Genomic DNA, 16,732 nt, shown 5'->3' with positions numbered 1-16,732 from the left:
TTTCTACTTTTTCATACTTTAGTCTTCTGTGTGCTGGAAATGGATACTATTGTTATTTATCTGGTTATCAGTAAGTTGCACATAATGAGCAAGCAGTAACTTGATTCTGTCCCCTATTTGTGACCCCATTAGAGAAGAGGAAGCATGGGGATAAAGCTATTTGTTACTTGTTTTGTTGGGATCGCTACTTTGCCCACAGGTACACAGGGAGCATGAGCACATCCTGACCCCTCACACATAACAATTTGTAACAAAATGGCAGATAATAGTCCTGTGTGTGTTGCGTATGTGTGCGTAAGAATGTGTGCTTTTGTGTTAGACTTTTTTGGATGAAATTGGTGCGAGATAGAGGGAGTATCAGATCGAATGGCAGCAGAGGAAAAAAAAACAACAGATAGTATGGAAATGAAAGAGAAGAGAAGTCTCATGGTCTTGAATGAATAGCACAGGCAGGTAGCTCTGAATGTGTTTCCTCTGTGGCGCAAAGGGAGGCATCCATCTTTATTTGGGAACAGCAGGAGCTGGAAAACCAGCAGAGTCGCCATGAGGGGACAGAGATAGAGGCAGGTAGAAAAAGAGAGGGAAGGAGTAAATATATAGAGAGGCTTAGAAAAGGACTTTTTCTTTTCTCTAGTTACTTTTGTTTGTGTTCCTTCCATTCAGCATTTCTCTTTAGTTTGCATGAATATTTTTCCTTTCTTTTCTATTTGCTTTTTTTCTCTTCTTTAACGCTCACTTTTTTTAACACCCCCTCAGGCCCTGTCTTGTTCTCGTTCTTCTTCTGCCTTCCATCCATCTCTCCCTCTCATCACCCAATTAGGCCTAATGGAAGAGTGGCCTAATGACGAGGACCCAGGGGAACAAATACATTTAGACTCGCCTCCAGCCACCAGCAGAGACACATATATGCTAGCAACACTACTACTTTCCATTTAATACCAGTTGATGAGACAAATTAGCCAGGGGAGGAAAACGGATGTGCATTCAAGAAAAATTCTTTCATCTGCGCTCCTCAGACAGAAAATCCACTTTCTGTTCCTAGAAAGATTAGAGACACATCACATTAGACTTCAACTCAATGAAGCACATTGTACCAATTGGCAGCCCATGCATGATGACCAAACAAATATCAAATATAGTAGTGTGTAAAAATCCTGAGCCACCTCTCATTTCTTTATATTTTCTTTTCAAGGATCCAGACTTTCTTGGCCTTTCACAAGAGTTCTCCAGGTATTCTGAAGGTCTTTCATTGTTTTTTTGGACAGTAGCTTCATTTTTCACTCATTGGCCTATGTCTGCACGGTGTACAGTGTGTCCTTGAAAAAAAAAAGATGTGGAAGACAAAAGAAAAAGTGGCAGCCCTAAAAGCTTGTGTACTTGAGAATTAGGGAAAATCAATCCAGCAAAGTCCTGACATGGACCCGACTGATGCCCTACAGCTGATTTGGATAAGCCCCACAAGAAATGGTCTCAGTGGAAGGATGGCTGTCAAGAAGCCATTCTTAAGGAAGAAAAACAGGAAGAAAAGGCTAATGTCTGGCAAATTGCAGAAGAACTGGATTGAACATAAATGGCAACAGGACTTCTGTTGTGATGGATCTGAATTTCAATATGTACAGAGGGTGAGTGTCTGCAGAATTCTGTAAAAGATGGTGGAGGCTCTTTTTAACTACCATACAGTGCCATCTGGAAAACATCTGATTGGCAATGGCTTCATTTTCATTTATTGTCTGTTGGCCTCCTCAGAGCCTGGACCTCAACGTTATTGAAGCAGTATGGGATCATGATCACTAAGAACAGAACAGCCAACATCCAAAGAAGAGCTTTAAATGTCCTTCAAGAAACCTGGAGAACTATTTGTGAATGCTACTTACAGAAATTACAAAAAAGCTTTCTGAAGAAAGTTCAAGGCTATGTTGAAGATTAAAGGTGGTCATACCAAATATTGACTTTCAAACTCATTAGAATTGTACAAACGGTGTTTTTGCCTTATACACTGCATTTTCATGTGTATTTTCAATACATCCCTGCATCTTTTTCTTTGTTCTCTGTAATAAATCTCTAAAAAATTGTGATAATAATGATTACAACTTATGGAAATGGGGACATTTATAAAGATTTTTAAAGAGAACATTTTGTTTTCAGCACCAACATTTGTGTTTGCATCTTTTTGTGTTTGTGTCATCAGTGAGCTACAGGTGCTTGTGTCTTTGTGTAAAGCTATCGTCATCATCTCTCTCAGCTTCTCTCCTGTCATACAGTCTGTTGGCAGTTTAGATGCACTGTTGTGACACATTAACCTACTGCAGAGTTGTTATTCACGAATCCCGCTATGCCACCGAAAAACACTAATGCACCCGCCATCAGAAAAGTAGAGACATACACACAGGCAATCACGCTCGTAGTAACACCAACACACAGGCAAACCACTCTCAGGTGTCAGTGCGGGATCACTGTGATCTCATCAGTGGGTCTCACCTCTCCCTCTTGTTAGTCCAATCAGCTGTCATTATGTTCCGCTAATCACAGTCTCAATGTGTCATCACAGCAAGACAGGCCAATCCATGGGGAATGAGGTCATCATCATTCGACAGGAGACGCGCTTGTATTTCTGCAATTAGCTTTTGTCTAATCATGAATAAGACCTCGCGTAGCCTGATTACGCTGCTGTGTCACTGATATGCAACCTTTCAAGCGCTTGATCTTTCAGGAAATAGTTCGTCTCCTACAGTGGTCCAAGATTTATTTGTCTTACAAACTGACTCCTATGGAGAGGTTGTTAACTTCCAATCCAACTGGTATCTGCTACTGTTTGATATGTGTGTCCAGTGCATGTACATGGATGTACAGAAGCAGAATCTCTACTGATGCTGTGGTTATCTGACTTAAATGTCCAAATGTGTAAGAAAACAATGCTTTAAGCATCAATGTGTGGAAATTATATATATATTTATTATTGAATTACTTCCAAAGATTTGTAAAGGTATAAATATATCTGCAATGAAGTGTTTATTATACGATATATTTGTGAAACACAGACATTTAAAAACAAATACATGACAGACTCTGGTTACAAACCATGTAAAACCATGAAAAACTGCAAAAGGATCACAAAGAAAGACATGTAACATGTAATATTTTCTTTAGGACATCATTTAAGACATAGTGCCTAGAATTAAGTTCATTAGTTGCATTTACAAGTCAAAATTTAAAGTCATGTGTGAAAGGAAGTGTACCATCTTTCACTAGCTGGACCCACATCCTCGTTTTATGTTTGGCAACGTTTAAGTAGGTAAAGGTGAATGGCTTGGATGTGAATTGAGCAGCGGTTTGGGGAAGGGGAGTGGCAGCGGCTCCCGGGCCTGACAGATCCACATGTACTAAATAGAAGTGAAGGAGTTAAAGAATTGAAATGGGGAGGCAGGGTGAGGCACATAAATGAGAATGAAAAGCTTGTAGAACTGGGGGAACATATATAGATAAGAACCGGAAGGAGCGTGTTTGGAGTCGTGGTGCTGCTCCTGTAATTCTGATGTGTAATCTCCAATTAAATTATGATGTTTTGCATATAATAGCATAATAAAAATATTACTAGATCTTAACATTAGAAAAAATAAAACTTCAGATGGATGACAGTGCATGCATATTGCAACATATCATTATTTAGTTAAAAAAAAAACATGCAGTAATTCCAAAATGCAGAAGCAGTGTGTGGAAAAACACTTACCATTAAAAGGGTAATTAAGCCAAATGCATTTGATTAACTGATCATTAGTGTGAGCAGCTCAATGAAAGTAGAAGTTTTGGCAGTTTGGTTTGGAGGATTTAGGTGTGTGAAAGCAAAGGAGGAAAGATCTGCAACGATCTTAGAGAAAAATGGTCAAATGGTCTGGCCTCAAGGTCATGCAATGCTCAGGGAATTTGCTAAAATCGTACATCTCAGGCTCTGCAGGTCACAGTTGGCATGTTAAATGTTAAAGTTCACAACAGTATAATTAGAAAAAGCCTGAACCAGTATGGCTTGCTTGGAAGGGCTGGTAGAAGAAAGCTTCTTCTCTCTAAAAAGAAATGCAGCACAGCTTAGGTTTGCAAGGCTGCATCTGTGCCGGTAACCTCAATCAGCGGAAGCAACGTTGTAAAGAACTCACACAGAAAAACTAAAATTACTTTCATGAGCTATTTAAAGATGGGATGTGCAGTTTTCACACGCTCCTTCTGGACTTTGGTTTACTTTTTGGTAACTAAAAAATGACCTGCTCTAGTATGTTATGCACAGTTATTTATCTGAGTTCGGATTTTAATAATTTTAGAACATTATTTTTATGTTGTGATATGTAAACCCTTAGAATTGACAAAGGGTATCTTTTCTTTTTCATTTCAGATGATTATCAATGCAAAGTACCATCCATACAAAGAATAGAATGCCTTTTTAACAAGTGCTGCAAGACTGTGATAATCTGTTACTGGTTAATTCTTCTCCTGCTTTACATAGGTATGCGTATCCTGGTGAACCTGCTGCTAGACACTCTACCCATGCTGGGAAATGTGCTTTTGCTGTGCTTCTTCGTCTTCTTCATCTTCGGGATCATCGGGGTGCAGCTGTGGGCGGGGCTCCTGAGAAACCGTTGCTACCCTGAGGAAAACTTCACTGTGTGAGTTAAATTGTGCATCTGCATGTGTTTACGGTTGTGTGTGTATAGTGTGAAGAAACTGGACTGTGCTTATTGACAGATATGACAGTGATTTGGCCCAGCATCAAACCGCATTGCTTTCTACTTTCAAGTGATGCTTGTGAAAAATCCATTTCACGCATACTAGCAAAATAATCCCAATTTCATGGATTTCATACAAGATAAATGAAATTTTTAATTTACTATATACATTATCATAAATCGGGCAGCACGGTGGCACGGTGGTTAGCACTGTTGCCGCACAGCAAGAAGGTCCTGAGTTCAATTCCACCATCAGGCCGGGGTCTTTCTGTGTGGAGTTTGCATGTTCTCCCCGTGTTTGCGTGGGTTCTCTCCGGGTACTCCGGCTTCCTCCCACCGTCCAAAGACATGCAGCTTGTGGGGATAGGTTAATTGGATAATCCAAATTGCCACTAGGTGTGAATGTGTTAGTGAGTGTGAATGGTTGTCTGTCCCTGTGTGTTAGCCCTGCGACAGACTGGCGACCTGTCCAGGGTGTACCCCGCCTTTCGCCCTATGACAGCTGGGATAGGCTCCAGCGACCCTGAAAAGGATAAGCGGAAGCAAATGGATGGATGGATGGATTATCATAAATCTTTCCTACAGTCATTTTGCTTTCAAGTTAGGAAACAACTGTAACAGTAGTTGTCCCACTTTGCCGCTGAGAAGGTGATTAGGTCCCAGCTGCATGCCTCAATATTCATGACCCTGTATGACAGCATCTCCCACTGTGTCTATGGCTGTGTGAGTGACATTTACCAGTGATCAGCAGTGTTTGATTTCATTTTCTTGGTTTCCTCTTTTATGCTGGCATCAGCGTATTAGGTACACACTTCTGATGTGTGTGTTCTAAGGTATACAATATATAACCCTTTATGGCCGGTCGGAGCGGGCACACTCCGTTTTGCATAATTATTTTTAAAGCCCAGTAGAATTGCAACCACATGAACTAGCACAATAATTTTTTTGCATATGAAACCGGAGGAGTTGTACTTCCGTCCTATCCATTCAGCTTGTCCTAGGTCATGGTTTCCTTCCACATATGGCTTTGCAAAAATTGCGAAAAAAGCATTTGCAGCAACAAAAACATAATATTCCAAAAAAGACGCTTTGCCGAGCTTTCCTACATTGGAATAAACGTCAGCACGATCTATCTGATGTCCACCAGTACCTGCCCGAAACCGGAAGTGACGTCACTTTCACGGAAAATGTAGTTTTTTCCTATAGGGCTGTACTGCCTCTGCTATGGTTGGGCAGTCAGCTAAACTCCTTCCCCACATCAAGACTCTGATGACACGATTCCCGGTTCACAGGTTTATTGACACAGGGAAAGGTGAAACTGTAACAAACAGTACAAGGCATAATCACTGTACTTATTCACCATGTACATATATAGCAATGAAAATATATTAACCCAGTTTTTTAATATGTCAACATGCAATGTTCATATGAATTACTTCCCTTTTTAAGTCAAATACAAACATCAAATTATGATTTTAACAAGTCTTGCTATAATGAATGCCTCCAATTTGTTTGTCGTTCCCCTTTAACTAGCTCCATAAGCGATTGCTAGCGTAAACTGCATAAGATTGGTTTTATCATTAAACTTACAGAAAAATGAACTTACTTGAAATAAAGTGGTCTATACATGCACATAAAATATAAAACAAGTCTATACATACCCACATACCAAAGGCATTGGATGTATGTGGATGCCACTGGATTTATCTGGCTAAGGCCACCATGCGGCACATGCCTTCTCCTTAATTCACAGACTTACTTCCTGTTTACCGACGACATCATGTCCTATTACAGACTACAGGTTTTAAGGTGGCACCAGAGAGTTACAATTGCATATTTAAACATTTACCAAACCCAAGAAAACAGTCTACCTTAAAAACGTTTGATATCAGAACAAGGGCATTTACAAAGATATGCTGGTGTTTTTTAAATTAATGTTTGAGTTTATGCCTTTCTGTATAGTTTCTGGGATGCTTAGAACTCAAATTACACTTTTGGAAATAGTTTATTTTGATGCACATGCTGTTTTTTTGCAAATTTGCATTTCCTGCAGTACATAAAAATTGGTGTATCTTAACAATAAAACTATGAAGACACTCAAAATAAATTTCCTGTGGTTGGAAACTATTTTGTGCAACTTTTTTGCATTTACAGTTTTGAGGGATAAGCCTCTAAAATTTCTCTAACTAGAAATGTTTCAATTTTTTATAGTTTATTGCACTTTTTTGCAATTTATGTAGTTACTATGGACTTAATGCATACATATTATTATAATTTGGGATATAATGGTTGTATTGATGTATAGCAACTTAAAATATCTCAAAAATGGTACTACAGCATCTAAAAATATAAATATAAGCTCTGGCGGACTTGGTTCAATGGTAGGTCTTAAAGGGATAAGTCATTTATACCAGATGGAGTCTCTTTGTATTGTCTCTTGTTATGATGGCACAGTATTTACCAGTGGCATGTCTCACTTGATTAACTGATCATCAACAACTGTGAACTCTATAAAAACAGAAGTTTGATAAGACAAGATTAAAGTGGAGATGTTTGGCCATAACATATACACACAGCACCATGTTTGATTAAATGATATCAATACAGACACCTCATGACATTAAGCAAGTAAAGTATTCTAGGGTCAAATATGAGGCCATCTGTCTGACAGCTAAAGCTAAATGACAGTGATCCTGAGCATAGCAGCAACCCTCTGACAGAATGGCTGAAAGAGAAAAGAATCAAGTTGTTGCACTGGACCAGTCAAACTTCAATGAATCAAAACATCGTAAAGAAAAATGGGCCTGAAAATATTCCACAACAATGTGACAGAGTGATAAAATCATAAAGAGAAAAATTACTTGGCGCTATTGCTACTCAAAGTTGTTCTACAAGCTTTAATAATGGGTTGTACATCATTTTTCACACTTGGCTTAAGTTTTGTTAAATAAGTATGTTAATGTTCATCTCATGTCGCATTTGCCTAAATTTAAGATCTGGTAAGAACTAGATCATTTTTCATTATTTCCTGATATGTAATACTTTGGAATTGGCAAAGGGTGTATTTTCTTTTACCATGGCTGTACTTGCCAGTACACACTTGACTCCCACACATTTGCTGATTATGCAACAGCAGATTTTTAGCAGTCAGAGTGTTGCTTATTTTTAAACCAAACTATTATTTTGCATATTTTTTTAGAGTGGTGTATTAACATATTATTCAGGTTGATCAGAGTGCTTGAGTGTTTAATTAGAAAGGTCTTAGTGTGTTAGCGCTTAAGGACTATTATGCTAAATAAAGGTCTGATATTAATTCTTTGAGAGGTTATAATGAAGTGGGCAGTCAAGTGCAGCATTCAGTTTACTGTTTTGCTCCTTTTCTCTTTTGATTTCAACATTTCTTTGTGATTTGTTTTGCTTTATTCATACAATCTTGGCACGTGTTTGAATTTCAGCCCGTATCAGCCAGCTTACCTTCTTGATTAAATTCCATTATCTTCTGCTGTTTTTAATAACAACGATGTCATTGCCCCCAAGATTCCAAACTACAGTAGATATATTGTGCCATATGGCCACAGAGAGACAAGACAATTTTTTGCACATGCACGTTGTATAAACCTCCTCACCTGATTAGGCTTTGTTTATGACCACAGTATCTCACAGTTGCACTTAAATGGTAAATGGCCTGTATTTATATAGCGCTTTAGTAGTCCCTAAGGACCCCAAAGCGCTTTACATATCCAGTCATCCACCCATTCACACACTGGTGATGGCAAGCTACATTGTAGCCACAGCCACCCTGGGGCGCACTGATAGAGGCGAGGCTGCCGGACACTGGCGCCACCGGGCCCTCTGACCACCACCAGTAGGCAACGGGTGAAGTGTCTTGCCCAAGGACACAACGACCGAGACTGTCCAAGCCGGGGCTCGAACCGGCAACCTTCTGATTACAAGGCGAACTCCCAACTCTTGAGCCACAATCGCCCCTTAATTCAGTTTCTGTAAACTGCCACTCTTTCCTGCTACTCTTTAGCCTTCCCGCCACCTTGTGCTCCATTGGCAGGTGTGTTCTCAGTGTGATGCTTGGTTTTCATGTGCCACGCTGTGCAAAGTCACCAGCAGGGGGTAACACACTTCATTCATGCCTCACTACTCTGACAGTGCTCTGTGTCTTTTTCTTCCTTTTCTTGCTTTCAAGTATTTATCCAGTTAGCAACACACCTATTTGAATTACTTTGACAAACTCTTTCCATTCTGTCCTCTATGTCCTCTGTTGTAAGTCCCTTTCCCCCAGTTGTGGAGTATTAACTCTACTGGTACTGTAAGCCACTGTGTCAGCGCATAAGTTAAAACTTTGTTGTGCCACCCAATCAATGCATGGTTTGTAAGCGACTCTCAGTGGGAAGGCCACTGTTTCTATTGATCACGCGTGTGCCGTGTGCACGTGTGTGTGGTTTGTGGTGGGGTTAAAAGGAGATATTCGGCCGCCATATATGTCAGTAGTATCTGTCTTGCTATTGACTGCAGGATAGAGGGCAAGGACAAGAGAATTAAAGAGGAGAGAGCAGGATGAGAGAAATGAGAGAGGATTGGGAAATAGGGGATTGTTAAAGGGAGAAGAAAGGATTATAGGAAGGGCAGAGGGAAAATACAAAAAATTGAGAAAGAAACCATAAAAACAAGAAATAAACAGCATAAAGAGCTTGTGAAGATGGAAAAGAAATCAGGAAAAATACAGCATGATTTTGAAAAGAAGGAATTTTCCATATTTCCTTATTATTAACCAATGTTTTCCACATTGTTTAACCACCCGGTGAATTTATAGAAATGCCAGTAGTATTCCTTTTAAAATAAAGCAGATAAATTACTGGCAGAAAAATGACAATGAAAGGTCGTATGGCAAGGTTTCACTCAGTGCATATAGCATGCTCTGGTTGCATGTGAGAAAACAACTGTGACTGCATTGCATGCAGTTGGTGTTTAGCTAACCTTTTCCTGTTAGAAGAGTAAAATGCGAGAAGCAAAAAGGGAAACTGAAGTGACGCATATAGACGGAGCAGCGAGTAAACGGTATAGGTCGGGAGGCAGTGAATGTGTTTGTTCAGTAATTGATCTGCTGATGGAAAGGGACTATTTTTATCCTTCTCAGACCCAGACCTTTGCATGAGCGTCCACACCCTGCCCTCAATTACTCCACAGCCAAGTCAAAACACATGCAACTGCAAAACCTGAGTGTGTTAATGCTTTTTCAACCTACCTATATTTTAAACTGGATGATTATCCGCTCTCTTTCAGGTGCATTCCCTGGTTTTCTGCTTTTAGTCATTTGATTGAAATTAACAAGTTATTTTTCCTCTTTTTTGGCACTTGTTTTTAAAATAACCACATTCATGCAAAACTGAATTGACGGCCAAGATTTTATTTAAATTAAGCCACTTGGGAAGATTTGGCATGCTTTTTCATAACAAGTATGATAAACACGTTAGGAAATGATCAGGTGCTTCAGATGGTGACAATCGAAGAGTCACAATTTTGAAATAATACCATTAAGTCTGACAGAAACCAAAGATAACACTCTCCTACTCATTAGAGTCGCTTTCCAGGGGGTAATGGCGCATGTAGTTTACATGTGTAATAATTGTACATGCATGAGCAGATACTTGCCACGCAGTCTAATTGTCTTCTTTGTTGCCTCTGTCTCGGACTACTAATTATACAGCTGGTTCTATCAGGACATCCAAAAGCAATCTTAATCAATACAAAATGAAAGAGCAGCGATCCTGCTCTCTAGATAAAAACAGAGATAGGATTACATAAGCTGCAATGCCTGTCAACGTGATGACATTTCAGCCAACAAGTACTAAGTAATCATTACTACATTGTTGCCAAAACCCTTTTTTAACTCCTACATATGCAAAGTTTGATGGCTGCATAGTTGTGATTCTGTCATGTTGGCAAACAGACAGACAAGCAGATATAAACACCCACCAAAGTACTGCTTTTTTTAGGCAGCTCCTGCTTCAATAGGTGCCTTCAGTACCACATTTTGCCATGATGACACACACACACAAGGTGACAACAATTCATACTATTCATACAACAAACAGTAAGTGGACACATTCGTTTCAGAGCTCCCCTTCCATGACTTCTTTGCACTCATTAAAATCCTATTTCTAAAAACATCTGAGCATCTGAGAAAGTGATGCATGATTATCTCCACCTATCACTGCCCTGGTTAAATGAGGTCCCTGTTTTTAGCAAGGTAGTCAGGGCAACAGTGCAGAGCTGTCTCTGCTTCAAATAGCAAACCTCACTTGTTATTTTTGCTTTGTCAAGACCAGACCAATTATTTATCCAGAGAGCCGTGGAATAAGGTTAATGCTATCTTATTTCAGTATAAAATAAAGGAAAACTCAGGTTTCTTTTTTTTAATGATATTTGTACAACTTTCTGTAATATCTGCAAACAAACTGAGTTTTGTGCTGTCACCATAAAAGTGTAGTGGCAGGAGAATATTACTGAAATTATGTTATTTCTGTTTTTTATGAAAACAAAATGAATATTGACAAATTAAAAAGGGTTGTTTTGGCATGTTTTGTTTTAAATAACCCTTTTTTCAAAGCTCCCATGTTCAGGTTCAGTAAATTAGTCACTGAATCAACTGTCTTAACTTCAAACATGGAGTTTCATTATTATATAACAGTCAAGCCAGGTTAATTTTGAACAAGTTCCAGAAACTCCTTCATAAAAACTGTCTATACCAAATTTTGAACTGCAGGTCTGCATTGGAAGCACATATGGTGCATAATCAATGAATGCTTAATACTTAATGCTTCAGAAAGCAGGAATAAAACTCTACTATTCACACAATGGTAATATCCTGTTTCACCCATGATATGAAGCCTAGATTTAATGAAAATATCAAAAAAGGAAAAAAATTTTTTATTTGTTTTAAATAACCATGTATAACCATTAAAGACATAAAATATTGTTTGCATGTAAAAGTGTCCTTGGCCAAGATTAGAGTGTGAGCTTATGAATGAATGTTAGTTCGCATTACGTGCAGAACCTGTGATCTCTCATATAGTCGCCTCGATGTGGCTCATTCACATAAAAGGCAGCTGACCACTAAGTTAAGTGAATGGCCTTGAAATTTATATACCACTGACTGCTGCGCTGCAGATGTAGTGTGACATCTTTGCACCTGTTCATGGTCTTTTTCCTTACTATATTTATGTGTACATTTCTCTCTTGTTGTTCATTTCTGTTGGTTGTGAGAATATATGTCTCAGCGTGCCACGGTCGCTGCACATGTGAGTGCTCCCCAGATGGGGATGGCTCTACTTGTGTTGCTATTTGCTACGCAGCAGCAAACGATGCAGTTTAAACTGTAGGATATAATGGGTTTCAGAGAGCAGCGGTGCCATTGTCATATAGTATGTGAAAGGAGATTTGCTGTTTCGCTGTTTCAAGATACCATCAGGATCGTTCAGAGACCACCAGGCGCCTGTCTCTGTGGGAACCTGAGTGAATGTGGCGATAACACAGACACTTCTCGTGACAGTGTCAATTTCCCCCTTGCACTGTGTCACCACTGTCCCATCAATTATACACATCATCATGGCTTGTACAGTTTTAAGATTTCCTAAAACCACCTGGAACAACCTTACTGTTCAGAAATTTTGAGCACCTGTACAAAAGTATTTTAAGTTCAGGCTAACAGAATTTTTACTGCTGTCACATGCCAAAATATGTCAAATTAGATCCAAACAGTATGTAAGGTTTAAGTAAATTCATACTTTTGTAACTACACTGTGCTCAAAATAAATAAAGACAAATGTAGGATGGATATAACATGATATGCTGTGTCAATAAAAAAGAATAAAAATGTGGAACCAAAATTAAATAGCTTCAAAATGAGTGTACTGGTGTCATTTCAAGTAAGTAAAGATGCAAAATAGCACCTGAAGGTGGCAAATATTATGATCACAGTCTCCAAAACTGATAAATGGCACTTCGCCTGTTTAATTATCTCATGATGTGATTTGTACCTTCTGATTGGTAGTGCTGTGATTGATAGACATACTGTAGTGAAAAGGCAAGTGGCAAAAACAATGTCTTGGAAAAGGTGCTTTGTCTAATTTTGCAGGGCATGAAGCAAAATGCACTGAGATCTTTTTATATATATATCGTCCTCTCATTTCTGATGTTTACAGGCTTTTGAATCACAAGTCTTCAAATATATAAAATGTTTAGTCCTCAAAATGTTTGTGTTGATAGTTCAGCAGAGAATTGTTAAAGTGCATCCTCCATGATTTCTCAAACAACAGCAGAACTGAATTGAAGATTATCACTGTTTCCTGTTATGGAGAAAAACAGCTTTGTCATCTTATTTTTGTAAAATAAAGCAAGGATGCTCGCCTTATATAAACTATTATATCATTTTAAAACTATTTGTGTATCATGCTTTGTCTTGAGTTTGTTGGGTGAAAAACATATGCTAATACTGTGAATCATCTTTTGTATCCTTATTTTAGCTACATCAGCCACCCCTACTCCACCAAACAGGAGAAATCGCAATAAAAACAGAAAACACAGATACTGCTGTAAGGATTTAGTAACTACTCAAACTGCAAACCCAATAAATAAAAAGCAAACAAAGTTAATTGTCATTATCTGGTTTCTGTATTCATGCCAGTGAAATCCAGTAGCAGCTAACAAACAGTTAATAACCACTTCTGCTGGAAAACTAAAGGTGAAAGGACAATTTTTCGCACACTTCTCCAAAATTATGCACAAAAAAAGGATATTATGTAATTCCTAACATCATTTCTTTTGGTAATATCCTGGCAACACATGTTCTAACCCTCCCTACCACACCTGTCAGCACAGCTTTGGTCTACTGCAGCAGCTTCAAGCACTGTCTGCTAGGTGTCTGCCAGGTGTGGCCTCTATAGATATACTGTACATATCACCTAAAGCTCTTATTAATCCAATCATCCAAGGTTGTAAGCTTTTTTTGTCTGAACTGGAAAGAAATTAGTCAAAAGACACAGCCATGTGTGTATATATTTGTGACTGTGTGCAGTAGAGAGAAGGAAAGCAAGGGAGTATTTCCTGTGATAGCATGCTTGCCTTAAGTCATCACTCATACCCCCCCCCCCCCCCCCCCCCCCCCGCCCACCTCTTGGTACAGTGCTCCTTAAATGAAGTAAGTAAAATACTTCATTTAAGTTCATGTACAATTTTATGTATTGGGATAAAATACCATGAACATCTTACCTTCGTTATTATTTGTTCTTTCTCCAGCCCATCAGGTATGACCCTGCCTGCGCCATACTACCGGCCAGAGGAAGATGATGAACGACCCTTCATCTGCTCCCTGGCTTCCGATAATGGCATAATGTCATGTACTGACGTGCCAGCGAGACGCGAAGGAGGACGCATATGCTGCCTGGATAAGGAGGACGCTCTCCACAGACAGGCGCTGGGCCTGAGTCCTGAGCCTCTGGCTAACAGTAGTGGTGCTGGTGAAGCAATAGGGCTATGCATAAACTGGAACCAATATTACACTCGGTGCCACACTGGGAGTACTAACCCCCACAAAGGTGCCATCAACTTTGACAACATTGTCTACGCCTGGATTGTAATTTTCCAGGTAGGTTTGCGTGCTAAGGGTAATGAGTAGTAATAATAACCTTCTTTTTGGAATGTGGTTATTTGGTGCTGATGATTCAGTGTTCTTTTGTTCATTTATTTGTTTTTAATTAGATATCTGCATTCTTTTTTTGCATTTACTTGTCTATTTTCCTTAGTTTTCCTATTACTTATTTTTCTTAACTCCATGTTATTTTTTAAATAAAAAATCGCTGGTTTTATATATGTATTTATTTATGTAGAGGAGTTTCAAGGTGATAAAAAACTGTCCTTCACTAGTAGATAAATATGTGGCAAAGTAAGTCTTTTAAAAAAATTATATAATGCTAAGCAAACCCTGGAGCACAAATTGCAAATGTTAACTTTGAGTCAAATCTTTCCTCCTAGGTGATCACTCTAGAGGGCTGGGTTGAGATAATGTATTATGTTATGGATGCCCACTCCTTCTACAACTTCATCTACTTCATCTTACTCATCATTGTAAGTACTTTCTACTAACATTCCAGTGTATCACATGTTTAATTATTATAAACGTTTGGATAAACTATAGAAAAACACAAACTATTGCCTCCTAGTGTGAGTATATTGATACATTTATATGTCAGTAAACACCCTCTGAGTGATTAATTGAACTGTTTTTGAGTGAGAAGTAGAAAAAAACAAGTACAAGTTGATGGACTGCTGAAAAACACACAAAAAATCAAGTGCCGAAAGGGAAAAGTTATCATGTGCATGCTCTGTGCAAAAGTTATATGGGAAATACAGTGTCAGCAACACAATGAGGGTTGGATTGTTTGTGCTGCATTCACATGCTTTTGACTGCCTGTAAACTCTGTTCATTCCCACTGTGTCAGTACAATAGACAGTGCCACAGAAGTCACAGATTTTACACTTTCCCATCAGCAGGTGAACAGTAAAAGAAAGACAAAATAAGATCAGGAAGATAACATGGCAGAAGAAAGGAGATGAGAAACTTTGTAGTGCTGATACTTTCTAAAAGTAATGGAAGTCTTCTGCTAAGTGGAAGGTTGATGGTTCAATCCCTGGCTCTTCTGACCTGTTTCTTTGGGCAAGATGCTGAAACCTGAGTTAAACCTGATGTAGTCAGATGTTTGTGAATGGGTTATTGATGCGTATAGTATGCACTTTGAGTTCCAGGCGTGAGTAGAAGAGCAGTTTCAATTGTTAAAAAATGTTACTATGAGAAAGATCTTATAACACTTGCTGTACATGTAAAAAGATGTATAATCAGAGGGAAGGGAAATGTTTTGGGGGTATATGAATTTTAATCCTGCGTCCAATTCTTTGTTATTGCTGATGTGATTGCTGACTAAAGTCCATCCACTGTGGCAGATGAGACCTCAGGCTAGCATTGTCAGTGCAAGAATCACCTTTTTGCGAGATATGGATGTGGTGTCACATTACAGCATAATCACTTTTTCCTGGTTTGTACTAACCCACTGTCTAGAGTCTCATATCACGTACCCCTCTTGTTCCAATTACATTAAGGGCCAACAGATGATTACATCATCGCACTGATTTGCAGTCAGAGTTCATGCCCAAACTGCTGCAATCTGGCACTAAGAACTGACCAAACAAAACAAGCTCCTTTGTTTTCGGGTTCAGTATAAGAGCTACAGAGATTAAGAGATATCGTCTAACTGCTCTAGACAGACTGCTCCCTTTGTGGTGCAAATGCCCAAATAGTTTTGGTGTAACTAACTGACGCAAATGTGTTGCTCCTTTTGAGCTTCCTTGCAAAGCTCCATTCTGTTTGGCAGCCACCCAACGTTTTTAAGTGATGCCGTGGAAGCATTGCTGACACCATGAGAAGTTTTCAGCCACACACTTCCATGGGCCCTTATTGTGCTCTACACACAGTCAGGGTCACCTTGAATGCTTTCATTCTTTTCCTTTGTAGTCCTTCCATTTACTGCCTTTTACTCATCAAACTCTCACTCCCTCATCCACCCCATCTCTCCGTCTGTTGTGTCATTATGACGTTGTAGCACCCCGCGCTTTAAAGTCTGTTAATCAGTCATGTAAGTGTGTGGTTTGGGGTACAAAACTGAGAGACAAAAAGAAGTTTAACCTCCACAGTGTCAATCACACAGTCTCATCTTTGTCTGTTTGAAACTTGATATACTGTCAAGTGTGGAACCCAAAGTAGCTATATCAGAGTGAACTGAGGGGGAGTAAGTGTATAAGAGCTAATCACTCCCAAGAGGGCATTTATTAGGCAGTTACCTGTGTGTATATGAAAAAAGTCTTACCAATATATATGTGATGAATCCAGCATAGGAGCGCATACAGTTGTAGTTACATACATTTCCAAACAACAACAGAGTCCAAGATCATCAGTT

General features: G+C 39.0%; 1 protein-coding gene across 6 annotated transcripts in view; it reads left to right on the top strand.

Moving 5' to 3' along the window:
- The window catches only part of LOC309705098 (voltage-dependent T-type calcium channel subunit alpha-1I-like), a 218,399-nt gene that overhangs the window by 139,069 nt on the left and 62,598 nt on the right, over positions 1-16,732 (top strand). For all 6 annotated transcript variants that reach the window (XM_082530674.1, XM_082530673.1, XM_082530675.1 and 3 more), the window contains exons 6-8: positions 4,493-4,652; positions 14,022-14,370; positions 14,757-14,849. In XM_082530674.1, coding sequence (XP_082386800.1) covers positions 4,493-4,652; positions 14,022-14,370; positions 14,757-14,849 — 602 coding nt within the window. The remainder of the gene's footprint in view (positions 1-4,492; positions 4,653-14,021; positions 14,371-14,756; positions 14,850-16,732) is intronic.

This window comes from Aulonocara stuartgranti (assembly GCF_965226115.1).
Source record: "Aulonocara stuartgranti genome assembly, chromosome: 4".
NCBI lineage: Eukaryota > Metazoa > Chordata > Actinopteri > Cichliformes > Cichlidae > Aulonocara > Aulonocara stuartgranti.
Note: the sequence above shows the minus strand (reverse complement) of the source record. Positions and strands in the feature narration are given on the sequence as shown.